Source organism: Mastigoproctus giganteus, chromosome 6 (assembly GCF_048544385.1).
Source record: "Mastigoproctus giganteus isolate SK-2022 chromosome 6, ASM4854438v1, whole genome shotgun sequence".
In the NCBI taxonomy this organism is placed as follows: Eukaryota; Metazoa; Arthropoda; class Arachnida; order Uropygi; family Thelyphonidae; genus Mastigoproctus; species Mastigoproctus giganteus.
Window position 1 is genome coordinate 187,229,875 of NC_143580.1, and position 19,899 is coordinate 187,249,773.

The following is a 19,899-nucleotide window of genomic DNA, read 5'->3' on the forward strand; positions in this document are numbered from 1 at the left end:
AGTATTCAAAGCTACAGAAAAATACAGATAAAAATATAGGAAATACAAGACAATATCCATATGCAAAATGAACATTAAAAAAATAAATAAATAAATAATTAAAACAAATAAAAAGGTCACCCCAAAAGCAGATACTTTACTGTATTCAAAAATATAAGGAAAAAATGGAACAGTGAAAACATTAAATTTTTTTTTTAACGTTGTATAAAATTATACATTCAGTGTCTTTCCTCATTAAATTATTTAATTAAGAATAAATAAAAATTTTATTATGAATGAACTTCATTAAAATAAAGAAAATGCTACATTCATAAATGTGTAAAGCACCTATTAACTTCAGCATGCCCATTCATTCATATGTAAAAACTCTACTCCCAATGAAGGGATTTTCATGAAATTTTTTATTTCACTCCAACTTTTTGAAAATTGTCACACAATTTTTTTTCCATGCCTATTATACTGTAATTAGCCAAAGTGATAGAAGTTCTGTATGTGACAGTGTACAGATTGCAGAAAAGAACAGAAAATATGATGGCAAAGCAGAAAAGAAAAATTCAGTTCAAACACTGTCACATTTTTAAATGTGCCTGTTTTTTTTTTTTTTGTTTAACACTTCATTCTTTGTTATTATCTTACAGCAGTACAAGTAAGACAGTGGGTGATGAGAGAGATTAAAGGTCTTCTGTATTTCCATGAAACATGTCTTATGTATGCTGCACTGTATTCATACCTTGTAAGTAAGTCTGCCAAGGTTGTATGTACAATACATAAAGGATCCCTAAAAAAAAATTGCTGATAGCCCTCATCAAATAGCACTTGAATATGATCTAAACCTAGAGCAAAGTAAGCTCTGTTGGAATACTTAAAAAGCAGTTAAAAAGTTTTCAGGATATCTTTCAGTTAAATAAATTTTCTTGTTTATAGTCTAGTCATGGCCACACAGAGTCAAAGGAATTTAAAAGATGAGGACTAAGGAATATTATTGTATTTTGTGGAATTAGACTGATTCATTTGTTCCATCCACTCAAATGAGAAGTGGGGGGGGGGAATCTTAATTCAATGCAAAAAACAACTTCCACCACATAGCTGCTGACCACTTGGTGTCAGATCCCTTCCATTCTACCACATGGTAGAATGGAAGGGATTTTTTAGAGGTATTTACAAATGTGTAAACAGTTATTATAATTTTAGTTTGTCTACCCATTCACATGTTACACAACTTGATACCCAACAGATCATTTCAAATTTCATTAAAATTAAACACAAGGAAATCAATTTTTTTTATTGATTTTTTTTTTTTTTTTTTGTCTGACAAAGAAATTAATACAATTTCAGATTATTTATTTTATTTATTATTTTTTTAAAGATACTTTGGTTATATTTAATGCTTTTCATTAAATTTCATAATGCATCTATTTGGAATGCTATATAAAAATAACTAAGTAATCACAAAAAAAATAATTAAAAACTGATGTGTATATTATAATACATAACATTCATAAAGTAAAGCAGAACCTTGCATACTTACCTTATAATTTGTAACAACTCTTTAACTACATTTCTCACTTCATTATCATCATCATCATTTCCAGTATAAAACGTTTCCTTTTCAAGATAAGGAGCAGCTTTAGCTAAGGCTTTTAGTTCCAGAAGATAGACAAAATATAGATTTTTTAACCGCAGAGGACCTTCTCCACTTGAAGAGGCAGGGTCAAATCTACGCCTAAATTCTTTAATATTCATACTCCATTCACCAGGTCCAAAATCAGCTTTAGCTAAAACAAACAATGCTAATTTTGATATTCAATTTCTATAGTACTCAAAAGTGGGCAATTTCCTTAGTTTAAAAAATAAAATATAAGTTTGGGTCTATCAATAATATTAAAAATGCCATACAGCGTGGTATCAAACGTTGAGGAGAGCAATCATGGTGAATTTAATATTCTATTCTTAGAAGCCATTCATCTGTTAATTGCTATTTAAATTACAGCAGATTCTTCAGTCTTATGAATTGCACCAAAAGTTTAATTATAAAACTTTAATTAAAGTAATAATTATAGTTCTGAGCAGTATCTCAGATGAATAATCATTAATATTTGTAATTTTTATCAAAATTTTGTGAATCTCATTAATTAAATAAAACAAGGATAAAAGAGATAAATTTAGTAGTTTTATATTTTATTTAATGCTAAAAAACTGTTTTGTTGAACTACTAGTAGCTATAATTTGGCAAATATTAAACTTTCTGATGTCGGAGACCACCGTTCAACTGAACAAATTGAGGACATCAAATATCTTTTACACCTTTTCATTTTTATGAAATGAATCTTAATTTATTATTAGGGAAGTATTTAACATGAAGTTGATGAGATGATGATGGAAATATGTCTGTTAAAAGAATAAAAAAAATTATCCTTTTTTTTCTTAAAAAGAGGATGTTTACTGATGCATGGACCAGAAGTAGTCTGCAAATCACAGGTTAAGAAACACCACTGCAATGGAAAAAATTAGTTTCTAGTTTTCACTAGTTTGCTATAATTTCTTCAGAATTCACCAGATTTAATGAAAGGGCTTTGTCAGCAGGCAAACAAAAAAGTAAGAAATGAAATCAAAAATCCATCACTGTTGTTTTCAATGTTTCAATTTCAGAGAATTTGTATTTGTTTTGTACAGATTAGTTTTTCCTATACGTAAAAAGTTCTATAAATCACAATGAATGCAAATTTTGAATAATGAACCTTTAAAATTTTATGATGGAAACTGATGAACTAATGATCACTTCAACCTGCGTGGAGCGTAATCTTGTATTTTGTGGTACTTCCTGTGCCACTTCTTCAGTGACTGTAAATACAGCATAACTAAAAAATTATGGCAATTTCATTTACACAGAGTTGTTAATTTGATTTTAAATTTCTTACTTATATTTAGCTTTTAGTAATAATATAGTAAATTAATAAGAGGAGTTTACCTCAATATAGTACGTGGAACACTTCCGTATGATACCCTCCAGAAATTAGAACGGAAAAAACGAAAAAATCGACAACTTACCGGTACATAAAGTAAAATATAAATAATTAAATAATTAAAGAAAATATAAATAATTAAATAATCAATTTAACACAATTCAAAACAATTAAAATTCAAATTAACGCAATTAAAAGAATCTAACAAAAATATTCAAAACGATTTTCCTTCCTGAAGCTGACAATGCTTTTCGACCGACTGTCGTGATCACAGGAATGAAAATTACCGAATCGCAGGATAAACCTGCAACTTAAATAGTGATTATATGTCTTCGCGCATGCAGGTCCACGCATCGGAGATCAAATATGGCCGCCGAACATTAACAGAATTCTCGTGTAATTTAATTTCAACGGTTTCTGCAATTAATAGTCGCGTATAATTACGTTGAATGTTAAGTATTTTGGCCTCGTTAAATAAAAAAGTATGTTTTTCGTTAATGGCATGAAAGGCTAATTCTGACGCTGCTGACCGAGAAGCACGAACTGAGGCTTCGTGTTGATTTACACGAATATTAAGAGAAAACCGCGTCGAACCCTGGTAAGACGAGTCGCAATCACCGCAAGAAATGTTGTATACTAGATCATTAATTTGTGTTGCGAACGCGGAAAGAACCGAGCGATTGTTCAGTATAGTGTGTAACTTCCGTATAGGCCTAGCTATAATTTTAAATTCGGTATCTTTAAAGAATCTGTTAAGTTGTTTGTGCCACTGTTCAACATATGGGACAGAAATAAAGTATTTTTTGATATTACTATTGCTGATTGGTGTAGTATTTTTTATCCTATCCTTAGCTTTTACCCTAATTCGATTTATTGTGTTAATGGGATAACCCCTGTTCAAGAATCTGCTAGTTAATATTTGTATTTCTGAGTCCAAAGCAGAATCCGTCGTTGAATATTTATAGGCATTTAGAAATTGATTAAAGATAATCGATCTTTTGTAGGTGAACGGGTGGTAGCTATTATAATGAAGAAGCATACCGGTGTTTGTGGGTTTTCGATAGATGCTAAATTGTATTTTGTTCGAGTCACGGGTAAGCGTGAAATTTAGAAAGTTTAATGACTTAGTATCCGTATCTTCCCTTTCCAATGTAAATTTGAGTCTAGAATGAATATTATTAAACGAATGTAAAATGTCTTGGATAGTACTACTATCAGTAATAACTAGAACATCGTCTAAATACCTCCCATAGTATTTGATACGGGGACGAAAAGGTGTCAAATGTATCTGCTCAATCGTTGAGAGATAGATCTCTGACATTAAGCCACTCAGGCTCAAACCCATTGGTAATCCAAAAATTTGTTTGTACACCTTGTCTCGAAAGGTGATGTAGTTAGCCTCAGCTAATAGTTTAATTAAGTGAAAAATTTCCTTAATGGGCAGCTTCGTATAATTAATCGGTGTCGAGTTTTTATTTAACATATCCCAAATAATATCTAATGTGTATTCAACGTTTACATTCGTATATAATGAGGTAACATCTAATGAGAATAAATTGTCATTGTCGCCGAGTCTACAGTCTTTAAGATTATTAAATAATGTATCGTAATTCTTAATCCCAAATTGTATAACCTGTCTAAAAGGTTTTATAATATTATATACATGTGTGGCTAAGGCTGAAAATGCCGAGTTCCTGTAGGAAACAATAGGTCGAATCGGAAATCCAGGCTTGTGTAATTTTACCTGACCAAAAAGTGCAGGAATATTGTATGTTCTGGACTTCAATTCCTTCAACTGAACCATAGTAATGTAGTCATTTTTACGATATGTGGTTAACGTTTTATTGTATTGATTTACCAAATTGGTAAACAGTGCCGGTTCCACTTCACGATAAGTGGAGGTATCAGACACAACTGAATCTAACTCCTCTTATTAATTTACTAATATTATTATCAACGTAGAACATATTGAGTATTACAGCTCTGATTCATACTATCTAAGTAATAATATAGTGTAACAGATCCTGAGTTAGTCTACAGACAGCTATTAGTACACATCAGGCAAAGATTAATTTTAGCAGTTTAAATAATCTTTAAGTCAGTTAATACTTTAGTAAATTACATAATTTGTTTAGGGCAACAGCCTCAGGTTATGAAGTTAACGTATAGGTTTGTACTATAGCATCATTTTATACACAGCTAACTACTAAGTAGTTACAAAATTGGCATCATTTAAGTATATCTCATATTGTATATCTCATTATATATATATTGAAATATCATAATGTATATCTCATTATATATATTGTAATATCATAATGTATATCTCATATAGTATATCTCATTGCCTTCACAATGAGTTGTCATGGTATTGCCCTACCTCAAATAAGTAAAGCTTCTCTAATAGAGAAGACTACTGTTATTTATTCTTGGCAGATACTTCACAACTGGGTTGTCATCATTGCAACACCAGGGTACCTGCCAACCCACCAATGAAGAGCCAATAAGCTCTGAAATGGTACCGTCTCGGTGGTGGTACCTGCCGAGAATAAGTAACAGTAGTCTTCTCTATTAGAGAAGAGTTACTTATTCAAGGTGGTGCAATACCATGGTAACTTGTGAAGGAATTCACAATATGAGATATACTTAAATGATGCCAATTTTATAATTACTTGGTAGTTGGCTACATATAAACACAATGCTATAGCACAAATATATGTTAATAAGATAAAATTTAACTAAATAAACAGCCATGAATACTTCCAATCCTGTAATGGTGTCCTTACAACACCATCAACCTCACGTACCAAAACGGTAGTTTAAAATTAATTATATGTTCTATACTGTACTCTCAAGCTAAGAATTTTTTGAATCAAAATTCAGATCTCCTGGGACCAATTATAGTTGTACCTGAGAGAGAGAGAGAGAGAGAGAGAGAGAGAGAGAGAGAGAGAGAGAGAGAGAGAGAAAAAATGAAAATAGGGGTTTGGATGTTAAAGGATTAGACATCTGTTAATCTTTGTGAGCATCTTAATTGTGTTGTGCGTTCAAGATTACATTACGAGGGGGGGAAGGATTTTTTTTTTTTTGAAATATAATTGTTAAGGTTTCTAATTTTGTTTTTCATCTGTTCTAATTACTCTGCTCTTGAAAACATGCACGTGGTTAATGTCTAACTGCATGCCTTTGCTTCTGTTAATATTGTTGGTATTGCCAATAAAAGATTCTTTGTATAATCTGCATTTCCTGTACCTGTCAGTGGTTAAAACACAGGTTAGAAATCCCACTGGTGTTCCTCTACAGGTGTGAAATGCAGGATCCAATTTTGTTATTAGGCTGTGACTATGTCATGTTCTTTAATGCTATGTTATGTTTAATGCTATGGCTATGCTATGTTCTTTAATTCTTTTGAATAATCTACCATTTTTGGAAATCTTTGTATTTTAAATTATACACTAGGTGTTTAGTAGAAAGAGTCTACATAAGGGGTGATCATTTTTAATGATGTTAGTTTTTGTAAATCTGGTGTTCAACCCATATTTTTTGGCTGAGTTTTTGATCTGTTCACTAATTTGGGGAATATAGAAGATGATAATGTACTCTTTCTTTTTCTAGTTCTTTGTCAGATGAGTGTATGTTGAAATATCTCCTTTTGTTGTTTAAATTGTTTTCATTACGAGTTTGTGGTATTCACTGTGCCTTAATTTTTTCAGAAATTCTGTTAACTTCTTCTCTGAGTGCTTGATCTCTGCATAGCAGGAAAGCTCTAAGAACAAAATTTTTAAGGATGCCTATTTTTGTGTTCATGGGTGATTAGAGTTAAATTTTATAATAGTACCAATGTCTGTTGGTTTCCTATATATTTCTAATAGGAGAGACATTTCTTAAACAAGAGATCCAGGAATGGTATAAAAATTGTCTTTATTTATATTTTAAATTTGTATATCTCATCATTTAAGTATGTTGTTTAATTCTTCTAATCCATGTGGCCAAATGGTTCAAATATCACTGATATATCTACAAAAGTATATTGGTTTTGAAGAGAAATTCTTATTTTAGAGACACTTTCTATGTCTTAAAATGTACTCAGGAAAAATTCTGCAAGGAGGGGAGAGAGAGGATTGCCTACACTTAGTCTATTTTTTTTTTTTTTTTTTTTTTTTTTTTTTTGTATAAGGTTGTGGAAAATTTGAAGTAGCCATCCCAACTGAAATATCAATGAAGTCAAGAATATCTTTTGTGTCCAGGGAGGTTAATGAGGTTGTGTTAATAATTTAGCAGATTTGTTATTGTATTAGAGTTTGTTTCATCAAGGGGATATTGATAAATATTATCTACACCAAATGAAATTAACAATCAGTGTTATTGAGGTATATGTTCTGAAGTTGTTTATGTAGGTGATGTGTTTTTTTTTTTTTTAAGGATCTTGGGTGTTTCACAATTTTACAATTCAATAGTTTTAAAAAAATGTTTCTTAAGCATTATATTAAACCTATAATTATATATATTATATTGGTTTGAGAAGGAAAAGAGCACAGTAAAAATTCCTCAGAAAATTACTGTTAGTATTAAGAAAATTACTGTTAGTATTACTGTTAGTATTAAGTTGAAGATAAACACAAGAAAGGCACCTGGGGTGGATGGGATCTATCCAGTTATATTAAAGGAGGCAGCAAAGGAGGTAAGCAAACCCTTAGCCATAATTATGAGAGCTTCCTTGGACTCAGGGGAGGTACCCATTGACTGGAGATGTGCAAATGTGACCCCAATTCACAAAGGGGGATCAAAGGCTGACACAAGTAATTATAGACCTGTGAGTTTAACTTCTGTTCCCGGAAAATTAATGGAGGCACTGGTGAAAGAAGCACTGCAGGATCATCTAGACAAGACTTCAGTTATAGCTAGGACACAGCATGGTTTTGTTAAGGGGAAGTCTTGCCTGACCAATTTGATTGGATACTATGATGCAGTCACAAAAGAACTGGATGCAGGGAATAACTTTGATATTATATACTTGGATCTTAGAAAGGCTTTTGATACTGTTGCACATGGAAGACTGCTGCACAAATTGGAGAAGTGTGGCATTGGAGGCAAGTTGCTGCTATGGATAAAGGGGTGGTTGAGGGGGAGAAGACAGAGAGTGGTAATCAATGGACACTGCTCATCGTGGACTAATGTTATTAGTGGAGTCCCTCAGGGTTCAGTATTGGGGCCTTTATTGTTTTCTGTATTTATAAATGATATTGATGATGGTATATCAGGCTTAATGTCCAAGTTTGCAGACGATACGAAGGTTGGCAGGGTTGTCAAGGACACTACTGACACTATGCTGCTGCAACAGGATTTGGAAAGGTTGAGCAGATGGGCTTCGAGGTGGCAAATGAAGTTTAACATTGACAAATGTAAAGTACTACATATGGGAAACAGCAACCCCAGAGCAACGTATCAACTCTGTGGTACTACACTGACAGTGGTAGAGAATGAAAGGGACCTGGGGGTGGTGGTGCAGGCAGATATGAAGTTCTCTGAGCAGTGCAGACGAGCTGCAAGAGTAGCTCATGGTGTATTGTCAATGATATATAGGAATTTTTCTAGCAGGGATAAGGAGGTGATTATTCCCTTGTATAAGGCAATGGTCAGGCCACACCTAGAGTACTGTATACAGGCCTGGAGGCCTCATTTCAGGAAGGATGTAGAGCTGCTGGAACGAGTACAGAGAAGGGCAACTAGATTGGTGAATGGGACAAAGGGGTTCTCTTACGAAGAAAGGCTTAAGTTTTGCAAATTACAGTGTCTGGAAACTAGGCACCAGCGGGGTGATCTGATAGAGGTGTACAAAGCCTTGAATGGTTTGAGCATGCTCAATGCTGATGGGATTCTTCCTCTAGCTCAGAAAAATCACCTGAGAGGGCATAAATTCAAATTGAGGAAAGACAGATGTAGGATAGATGTGCGGAAATTTGCCTTTAGCCAGCGGGTGGTTGGTGGGTGGAACAGACTTCCATCCCTTGTCGTGGAAGTTGATAGCCTAAATAAGTTTAAGGCTCAGCTGGACAGGTATTTCGAACGAACAGAGGGGTGAAGTGGAAGTGGTTATTTTTATTTATTTATGTTACTTTTTTTTTTTGGCTGATGCTGCATAAGCTTGCTTTCTTGCATCAAATGCCTCTACTAATGCTAATGCTAATGCTATTAGTAGTGGCAAATGATGCAAGAAAGTTTATATAGCATCAGCCAAAAAAAAAATTCGCCATCCATACCCTCCAATAATTGGTCCAGTTTTTCCTTAAATTTATTCAAACTATCCACTTCCACAATGATGGATGGATGCTTGTCCCATCAATCAATGAACCATTGGCTGAAAGAAAACTTCCACACATCTATTCTGCAAACATTCTTCCTCAATTTGAATTTAAGCCCCCCATACACATAGGCTGAGCAAGAGGAAGAATCCCAACAGCACTGAGTTTGCTCAAGCCATTCAAATACTTAACCATCTCAATCAGATCACCTCACAAGTGCCTAGTCTCCAGATGCTGCAGCTTGCAGAACCAAAGCCTTTCTTGGTAATAGCACCCCTTTGTTCTTGTTGCCCTTCTCTGTACCTGCTCCAACAGCTCTATATCCTTTCTAATATGAGGCCTCCAGATCTGTATATGTAGTACTTCCTGAATATCATTGACAAAAAAAATCCCATGAGCTGGCAGCCTGTCTACACTGCTCAGAGAAGTTTATATCTGACTGCATAATTACTCCCAGGTCCTTTTCATTTTCCACTGTCCTGAGTGTAGTACCACACAGTTGACACATTACTCTGGGATTACTGCTACCCATACACAGCACCTTGCATTTGTCAATGTTAAATTTCAATTGTCATTTCTCATCCCATCTGCCTAATTTTTCTAGATCTTGTTGCAGCAGCAGCATACCTTCATTACTGTCATTAACCACACTGCCAATATTTGTATTATGTACAAATTTAGACATTACACCTGATACACCTGCATCAATATCATTAATAAATACAGAAAACAACAATGGGCTCAGCACTGAACTGTGTGAACACAATTAATAACATTCTTCCACAAAGCAGTGTCCACTGATAACCATTTTGTCTTCTCCCACTCAACCAATCTTTTATCAATAGCAGTAACTTGCCTTTAATGCCACACTGTTCCAGTTACAGCAGTCTTATATGCAACATTATCGAAACATTTGCTAAAATCCAAATATATGATATCAAAATTATTTTTTGCATCCAGTTCCTTTGTCACTGCATCATAGTACCAAATTGGTCAGACAAGATCTCCCCTTACCCCAAGATCTCCCATGCTGTGCTAAAGTTTATGCAGGACTATCTAGACACTCCTGTCTAGATGGTTCTGCATTACTTCTTTAACCAGTGACTCCAGTGTTTTTTCCTGCAACAGAAGTAAGCTAACAGGTAGGTAATTACTCGTGTCACCCTCAAACCCCATTTGTGAATTGAGGATACATTTGCACCTCTCCAGTCCACAGGGACCTTCACTGACTCCAAGGATGTTCTCATAATCTAAGGGTTTGCTCACCTCCTTTGCTGCCTCTCTTAATATAATTGGATAAATCCGATACACCACAGGTGCCTTCGTATGTTTAACGTCAACAATTTCTCTTCCACTTTCTCTCAGTTATTACAAAATTGTTTAGCTTCCTGTTAGAGTTTAATAAACATCTGGCATTCCCTCTCTAAAGAATTCTTCATGTGTGAATGTAGATGCAAAATGCCTATGCAGCCTGCAGCCTGTCAGCAACCTAAGCAGGATCATCTACAGTTAAACCAGTGACACTAAGTAGACCAATGTGATTCAGCCCCTTCCTTCTACTATTAATATAATTAAATAAGTCAGTCTTTACTGCTTTTCTTGACATTATCTGCCAGAGACTTCTCACAATCTGCCTCAGCTTACCTAACCTCCTTTGTGACTTGATTTCAGACTGGGTTCTGTCTACAAGGGGCTTCTGTATCACCTGATAATTTATGTGCATCCCACACATTTTCTACTCTGCTACATGTCTCAATAGTTCATCTGACATCCATTTAAGTCTAAGCCTTGAACTGTATTTCTTAATTGGTATGAAAAGCCTAGTAACTTCTATGATTATTTCCCTCAATGCTTCCCATTTAGAATTTGTTGTTGGTAACATTAGTTGGTCCCATTGCATGGAATTTAAAAACTGTCCGAGACCACTGTAGTCTCCTTTATGAAAGCAAAAATATTTCCCCTTACACTTGATGATAGTTACATCTTTAAGTAAATCCCACATCAATACACTAATCACTGACACCTAGTACTTCTTTTCTCTGCAGATTCTTAAAGCATGAAGAATCATTGCTGATATTCAGAGCAACAGCATTGTGCGCTCTCGCTCTCTCTCTCTCTCTCGTTGCCTCTAACATGCTGCTCTAGAAAACAGTCATCCAATAAATCCATAAAAAGTCTTGCTAGTGTGTGAGTGACCAATACACAAGATTCAGTAAATATCTGGAAAATTAAAATCCCTCATTATAAGATTCTGATTTACTGGCCCATTATTTCTCTACACAGCTATTTGTTCAACTCATCACAGTCAATTCAGCCTATAACATATTCCTACTCTCATTTTTTTTTCCCCAGTGCCTATGTCACACCAGACTGACTCAACATTACACTGGCCATTAATGTTGACTGGATGCACTGCCTTAGATTTAATATGCTTCTTAACTAAGAGCATGACCTCACCCCCACTCCTGTCCTGTGTTTCCTTTCTGTGCACCCTGTACTTCCCATATTCATATTCTGAATTCCTTATATCTGGGTGACGCCATGTCTCTAACACCCCCACAATGTCTGCATTTGATGAATTGACCAGCACTTCAAATCCATCAAATTTACTATCCTCTTAGTATAAGTATACATGAAAGTAAATATGCATCTGTCCTTGCTCTTAGTTACCCTAACACAGTCCATGTATTTCCTTGTTCCATGATAGAAACATCAGGCCTTGAAATCCCCAGTACCTTGCTTTCCAGGCTGCTGCATTTTCCAATAGAAGCAGTGCAAGAATCACTTTCACTTCTGCCTGCAGTTATTGCTAATCTATTATTCTGGGTATTCCCCCCAAGTTAGCAGCATTCCACATAAAACCAACACTGCTTTGATAGCATTAGCAAATATTCTTGCGCCCTTTCTATTTAAGTGTATCCCATCCCTGTAGAAGCAATCCCTTCTGTTAACAAGCAAGACCACACTGAGAAAAATTATATCCCATGAGCCTTGCACAATCTCTTCAGGGCCAAATTGATTGACTAGACTCTTGTACTCTCTCCTATTGTGTCTGGACAGAATTGCAGACCCTTTCAAATTTAACAGTAGCTTGCAACTTGCTCCAGGATAGTTTTAAGACAAACTAAAAATATATATATATATATATATATATATATATCTTTTACCAAAATAGCACAAAGCAATAGAAATTATACATTTTAAAAATTAAATAAGTATAACAATATAATCAATAATATAAATACAGAGGTAATCAGTTTTATTCTCATTCAGTAATTTTTTGATCCTTTGAGTTAAGCAATAGAACTGCAAGTGTGGGATTAGGAACCAGCTGATAGTTTTCTTTTTATTTTTTTAAATTTTATTATTCTCATGACTAACAAAGTTGTTTCTAACAAGTATGTGGTTGAGAAAGCAAAAAGAAATCACAATGCTTTTTCATGAAGTCCCAGGTATTCTGCTTTTACTTTTGCCTAAAATTCAGTCATGTTCATCGAATTAAAGATTGATTGAATTCAACTTGTAATTTTCTTGATCCAGGAGTATATTTACTATCTACTAATTTCCTAACATCATGTCTTTTGACGGCTAGTACTAGTAGTCAAACCTTAAAGAAGGCACTTTTAGCATTCAAACGCACTCGTCACAATTATAATATCCAAGTCTACCGAACTCACAAAATCTGAAAATGAAGGGAACTTTGAAAAATATTTTCTTTATCCATTTCTAGATTTTAAGCTTTTTTTTAAACATTTAATTTATTGCATAAATTAAAATGGACATATTCCTTGGTGACTCAAATTCAGTTTCTTTATAAGTGAAAATAGTTAACCAATTTGCAAAATTCAGACCGAGTTTTGTGTATTTACTGGATGACTGTTTTCTACAGCAACATGTTCAAGAAGCAACCAGAGGGAGTAACTCTTGATTTGATTATCAGCAGTGATTCTTCATGTGTTAAGAATCTGCAGATAAAGGAACCACTAGATGGCAGTGATCAGTGTACTGATGTGGGATTTACTTAAAGATGTAACTACCATCGGGGGTAAGGGGAACAGTTTTTACTTTCGTAAAGGTGACTACAGTCATTTCAGAGAGTTTTTAAATTCTATGCTGTGGGATCAACTGATGATGTTACCAACTGTGAATTCTAAATGGGAGGCATTCAAAGAATTAATCTTGAAATTACTAGGCTTTACATACCAACTAAGAAATACTATTCAAGGTTTAGGCCTAAATGGATATCAGAGAAATTAATGTGGCTCGTGGCAGAGAAGAAAAATGCATGGGATGCATATAAATTATTAGACAACACAGAAGCCTATGGCAGATATAAGCTAGTCTATAATCAAGTCACAGATAAGGTTAGGCAGGCAAAGGCAGATTACAAGAAATCTTTGAAAAAAGATGCAAAGAAAAACAGCAAAGACTTCTTTACTTAAAGGAAGTCTTTTCTGTTTACTTATGTAGAGAAGTCTTTGCTCTAGATGGGAAAGGGATGAATATATTGGTCCACTTAACATAGATGGTTTGACTATTGACGATCATGCTCAGCTAGCTGATTAACTGAATGAGTATTTTGCATCTACATTCACAGATGGAGTTAGAATGGGAATGCCAGAAGTTCATCAAAATCTGACAGAGAGCTAACTGATTTTGTAATAACTAAGGGCAAATTGGAGGAGAAATTGTTGAAGTTAAACATAAGGAAGGCACCTGGGGTGGATGGAATCTATCCAGTTATATTAAAGGAGGCAGCAAAGGAAGTTAGCAAACCCTTAGCCATTATTATAAAAGCTTCCGTGGACTCAGGAGAGATCGCCATGGACTGGAGAAGTGAAAATGTGTCCCCAATTCATAAAGGAGGATCAAAGGGCGACACGGATAATTACAGCTCTGTTGGTCTAACTTCTGTTCCAGGGAAAATAATGGAGTCACTGGTTAAGGAAGCGATGCAGGATCATCTAGATAAGACTGCAGTTATAGTTAAGACACAGCATGGGTTTGTTAAGAAGTCTTGTCTGACAAATTTCATTGGATACTATGCTGGGTGGTATTACACTCAGGGTACTGGAGAATGAAAACAACCTGGGGGTGTAATTGTGCAGTCAGATATAAAGTTTTCTGAACAGTGAAAAAAGGCTGCAAGAGTAGCTCATGGTGTTTTGTCAATGATATACAGGAATTTTGCTAACAGGGATAAGGGGTGATTATCCCCTTGTATAACACAATGGTCAGGCCACACTTTGAGTACTGTATACAGGTTTGGAAGCTTCATTTTAGGAAAGATGTAGAGCTGCTGGAACAAGTACAGAGAAGGGCAATGAGATTGGTGAGTGGGACAAAGGGTTTGTGTTACCAAGAAAGGCTTAAGTTCTGCAAATTGCAACTTTTGCAGACTAGGCACCTGCGAAGGTGAGTGGGACAAAGGGTTGGTGTTACCAAGAAAGGTTTAAGTTCTGCAAATTGCAACTTTTGCAGACTAGGCACCTGCAAAGTGATCTAATTGAAGTGTACGAGGCCTTGAATGGATTGAGCAAGCTCAATGCTAATGAGATTCTTCCTCTTGCTCAGATTACTCACCTGAGGGGGCATAAATTCAAATTGAGGAAAGACAATTGTAGAATAGGTGTGCAGAAATTCACCTTTAGCCAGTGGGTGGTTGATAGTTGGAACAAACTTCCATCTGTTGTAGTGGAGGTAAGCAACTTAAAAACAAGTTCAAGGCAGAACTAGACAAACATTTGGAGTGAATGGATGGGTGAAATGGGGAGGGTGTTTTTTTTTTTTTTTTGACTGATGCTATATAAGCTTGCTTTCTTGCATAATATGCCTTGCTAAAGCTAACTGCATGTTTTTAGTTCTTATAAAAAGAAATGTTTATAAAAGGCATTAAGTCTGCTAATTATTATTATTACATGCTTTAAGTTCAACAGAAATGCCCTATATGCTTGACATTTTACCTATATGTCTGACATGCTTGAATGTCAGACATATAGGTAAAATGTCAATTGGACATGATAAAGGTGGGGCTACTACTACTACTTTTCTTTCTATTTGACATTTTGGCTCATTCACTTCACTGAACTAATTAAGATTTTATTATTTCAAGTAATCATTGTCATATCAGGTAATAGACTTAGTGGCCTGTTACGGTCCCCAGCCATCTCTTGGTTGGCCTTCCTGCTATGCTTCTTCCTCTACAGATGTATCCTGGTTTTATCCATTTTTTTTTCACATGTTGTTAGCTATTTCTGTCTGTACTGTTGGATGTATTCGGCTATTGTCATTTTTAGTCTGTCTAGTACGTCCTCATTTTTTTATGTGGTCTAGCATTGTAAATCCTGCAGTTTCTGTTACAAATCTCATTTCAGCTGAAGTGATTTTGCATTCATCTTGTTTTTTGATGGCCCAGGCTTCACTTCTGTATATGAGTATTGGTCTGGCTAGTGTTTTGTGTATTTTTATTCTGGTATGTCTTTGCACAGTTTTGTTGGATTAAAAATCCAAAACTGCAGAGACCTTGATTGATTATTCCAAGTGCTCTGTTATAGTGTTGAATTTTGTTACTAATATCATTTTCTTTTTCATAAGTCAGGGTAAGATACTTAAAGCAATTTACTTGTTCAAGAATTGTATAACCAATTTTGTTTCAGACATTTCTTTCCTTGAAAAGCCACAATTTTTGTAGTTGATATTTCCATGTTAAATTTTTTGCAAAAGATTTATAGGGTCTATAGAGTATTGCAACTTGTCTTAGTTATTGGCCAGGAGCACTTGGTCATCAGCATATAGCAAAGTATTACACCATTATTACATGGAAGTATTACACCATTTTATGATGTAATACTTCCATGGATTGTTAGTCTCCAGTGTCTGACAATGCCATTGATGTATATATTGAACTGATTGGTTTCCAATTTGATATTTCTGTTCCCAATTTAACTGTTTGTTTGTTGTTGGGTTTTATTGGTGCATTAGTCCCAATTTAACTGCAACTGATTCTGTCTATATATATATATATATATATATTATAGATTACAGCTATTATTTGGTTATGAGTTTCATCATCAGCTAGTATTTCTAAATGTTTCTCTTTCCAAGAAATCAAAGGCTTTCTTAAAATCAATAAATGCTATATATGTTTGTCTATTAAACTCCTTGTGTTTTTCAATTAGTAATTTCAGAGTAAAAAAAATCCATCTGCACAAGATCTTCCTTTCCTAAATTGATTTTTGTTCTCCAATTTTATCACTATAGTACCTCTCTAGTTTGTTTTTTGTTATTTTTGCAAATCTTTTGTAGCCATTATTAAGGTGACTTATTCCTCTGTAATTTTCCCAGTCATTGCAATTTCCTTTTTTATATATTGGAATGACTATGGCTTTTTGCCAAGGTTCTGGTGGGGCTTCACCATGCCACATTTGGTTCAAGAGGTTTCTAAGTCTTAATTTTAAAGTATCATCAGTATATTTGAACAATTCCACGTTGATGTCATCTTCTCCTGGTGAGTTTTTGTTCTCAGAACTTGTTAATACATCATTTAATTCTTGTATGAAAATTTCTTCTTCACTATTCGTTGATTGTGCCATTTCTAATGGTTTCTTGCTATGTGTCCAAGGCTTCTGGAAGTATTGTAGCCCTGCATGTTAAGTAATATATGTCTTAATACAATAGACTGTCAAAATCCAAAATCCAAAAAAAAAAAAAAAAAAAAAATACTATAATGGCACCCCAAATAACAGAACATTCGAACTAACAGCACACTGTGATCGGATGTTTACATACAGTGCAGATGTCTTGCAGTGACAAGAGAAAAAAAAAAGTCATGTGATTACTGTATTTGTTTATGTTAGCCATTTTGAAAGTGAATTCTGCAGATATCACGGAAAGTTAATTCATATACCCATGTGTATTGTCTGTAAATTGTGCTCTCTCTGGTCAATTTGCGTATTTTGCTGGACACAAAAACCGAGTTTCTGTGTATGGGGGGGGAGACTTGCTATCTACGCCCGAGACCGACTAACGGAATGAAAAAAGCCTATAAAAGTTCCTCGCATCATCAGCGAGATTAATACTTGGGCCTTTTCCACCTGGTGTGGGGAGATGGTGATGATACCACTGTGCTACCGCACAGACTAAACTTGATATAATAGAAGGGGTGTAAGCAGGAGTGTATTAATGGCAGAATATAACACTGGATCGTCAACATATTTATGTTTTTATGTGCAGTTAATAAAGTTGCAATCTTAATCTCTCTACTTCTTATTTAGCCTCATTATTTCTGCATTAAATATATTAAAAATAAAACTTTCTAGATAATGGAAAAATCGAAATAACGGCACCACGAATCCCTGAAGGTGCTGTTATTTTGAAAGTCTACTGTAGTACAGTGATATATGATATGCATAGCAGCAGTATCCTCAAACTGATACTGTACTAGACTGATGACACAGTTCAAGTTTGGCAGGCTAGTAGGTTGTTTTTGGTTTTTTAGGAGCATTAGCAACTAAGGCCATATTGCTCCGGGGATATGCGGTGGTCATTTCCTGACCTTTCTGCATCCTCCGTATTTGGTGGTCATGGGCTCGAACCCTGGTCTAATCAAGAAGTGTGTGCTATGCACTGCTGCTCCTGCCCACTTGGCTACGGAGGCACCAGACTGGTAGGTAGGGCTCATAATGGAAAGAATTTTGCAGACCAGAAAAACCTTTTTCACAAACAAATCCCATTCCACAGACTACAATCAAAACACTGGTCTGCTGTGGGTCCTGATATATTGAAGCTTTGCTCAAACACATCTCCATCATTGTGTACCTTCTTTCTGATATTTTTGAGAGTTTGAATGGCCTTGTATTGGAAGGGATATAATAAATTCTGAGAAAATACAGTTGTTTTCAATACAAGTGAATAAAGATGTTAAATGAATGTTTAAAGGAATTCATTTTTATGAAAAAAGCAAATTCCTTTAAGCTGTTTTCTTTTAAAAAATAGCAATTTTATTTTATTTTTATTTTTTGTTCAATATATTTGTTAATATAAACAATGCACTCATTCTTTTTTAGTATTTTAAATTAAAAAATTCTGTATGGTTAGTTACTTTATTACAATTAGACAAACAAGGTTACACCTACAAAATTATTATAAAAAAGAAATACTATATGCCATGAAAGAAGTAAATGGTACAAATAAGCAAATTCTTAAGAAGGTGCAATATTGCTACGTGTATTCTAAAATACCTCAATAAAATAAAAGAGAGAAGGAAAAAAAAAAAAAGTGAAATACACTCCAGTGGTGCAAGCATGACTCTCCACCCAAGGAAATGCACCTGCACAACCACCAAAACATGAGTGCTACTTAACTTAAAAAAAAAAAAAAAAAAAAAAAAACAGGAGACTCAAAAGCACCACCTTTCAAACACCTATTAACTCCAAAAGTGATTGTATTTCAGTCATTGACTGCAATTCAGCCAAATGCCAATAGATATCACTATACAATACAATCCTGAATGCAAAAAATAAGAACAAGCTCAAATCATAAAGTATGTGGCCACTGCCCTCTACAGATTTAAAAAAAGAAATACAAAAATAAATCAAATTCAAATCAATTAACTAACCAAATGACAAAATAAATTAATGAATAAAAGACATGGTCAGGAGCATTCAAACTAAAGAAAATTGGGACAGAAGAGCACAGAAGTCAAAGAAAATGGGAGAAAACAAAATTTTCTATAAAATGTTATTTCTATAAAACTATTATCCAAACTATGCATCCAGGATTCATCTTCAGTTACTGTTTTAAGGTGTCTTTTGTACTCATACTAGGAAACACAAAATGAATTTTGTCATCATGCCTTCAGTTTTGGTGTTAAACAGTGAGAGAATCCACTAATCATACATAAAAGTACAACTCCTTGCTAACTATAGTAAGCACTGAACAAATAGTAATCTTGCACACTATGATAATTTCTTCAATAATAACATAATGGTTTCCTCATATGAGTTCTTCCACTGCCACTATGAATTTTGGTATTACAACATGATGTGCTTGCCCTGGTTGAGAAGAATGCTCAACACTTTCAATATTATTCTTAAACTTATTTACCCACTCATGGATTTGCTATTGGCTAATGCATGCTTCACTGAAAATGTGCTACAAGGTTGTAAATATCATTACATGGCTGACAATAGTTAACAAGTGCATCAAATTACCTTTGTTGAAGAATTGTGCACAGAGATGAATATTAATACTACTGTGAAGACCTGACACTGCTCTGTAGAAGGCTCGCTTTTCTATACACAGTGCTGAAATGCAAAATAAAAAATATTAAGCAATTGCATTTAAAACAATATTATCTGAAGAACACAGTTATTGCAAAATTTTTCTTACAACTACAATGCATCTTACTTAAGATGGGGGACACAGCAAAAGTCAGGCTCTGACAGGCAGTTTGGGGTGTTTAAAAATTTCATATCTCTCTCATATTTCATATCTTGTTCCTCAACTCTTTCAGCAATATGTACATGTTTTCCATATGTGAGTTCAGATGAGTATCCAGGGCTAGCTTTAGGGGGCAATCAAGCAGTGTGGCTGCACAGGGTGCCAAAATTCAGGGGGCACAAAATGCCCCGCAA

General features: G+C 34.6%; 1 protein-coding gene across 1 annotated transcript in view; it reads right to left on the reverse strand.

Annotated features, from left to right (window-relative positions):
* LOC150084815 (ERO1-like protein beta) overlaps positions 1-19,899 on the reverse strand; it is a 217,396-nt gene that overhangs the window by 59,612 nt on the left and 137,885 nt on the right. The window contains exons 9-10 of the mRNA XM_090375563.1: positions 19,477-19,569; positions 1,529-1,775 (exon numbers count right to left, since the gene is read on the reverse strand). Coding sequence (XP_090231689.1) covers positions 1,529-1,775; positions 19,477-19,569 — 340 coding nt within the window. The remainder of the gene's footprint in view (positions 1-1,528; positions 1,776-19,476; positions 19,570-19,899) is intronic.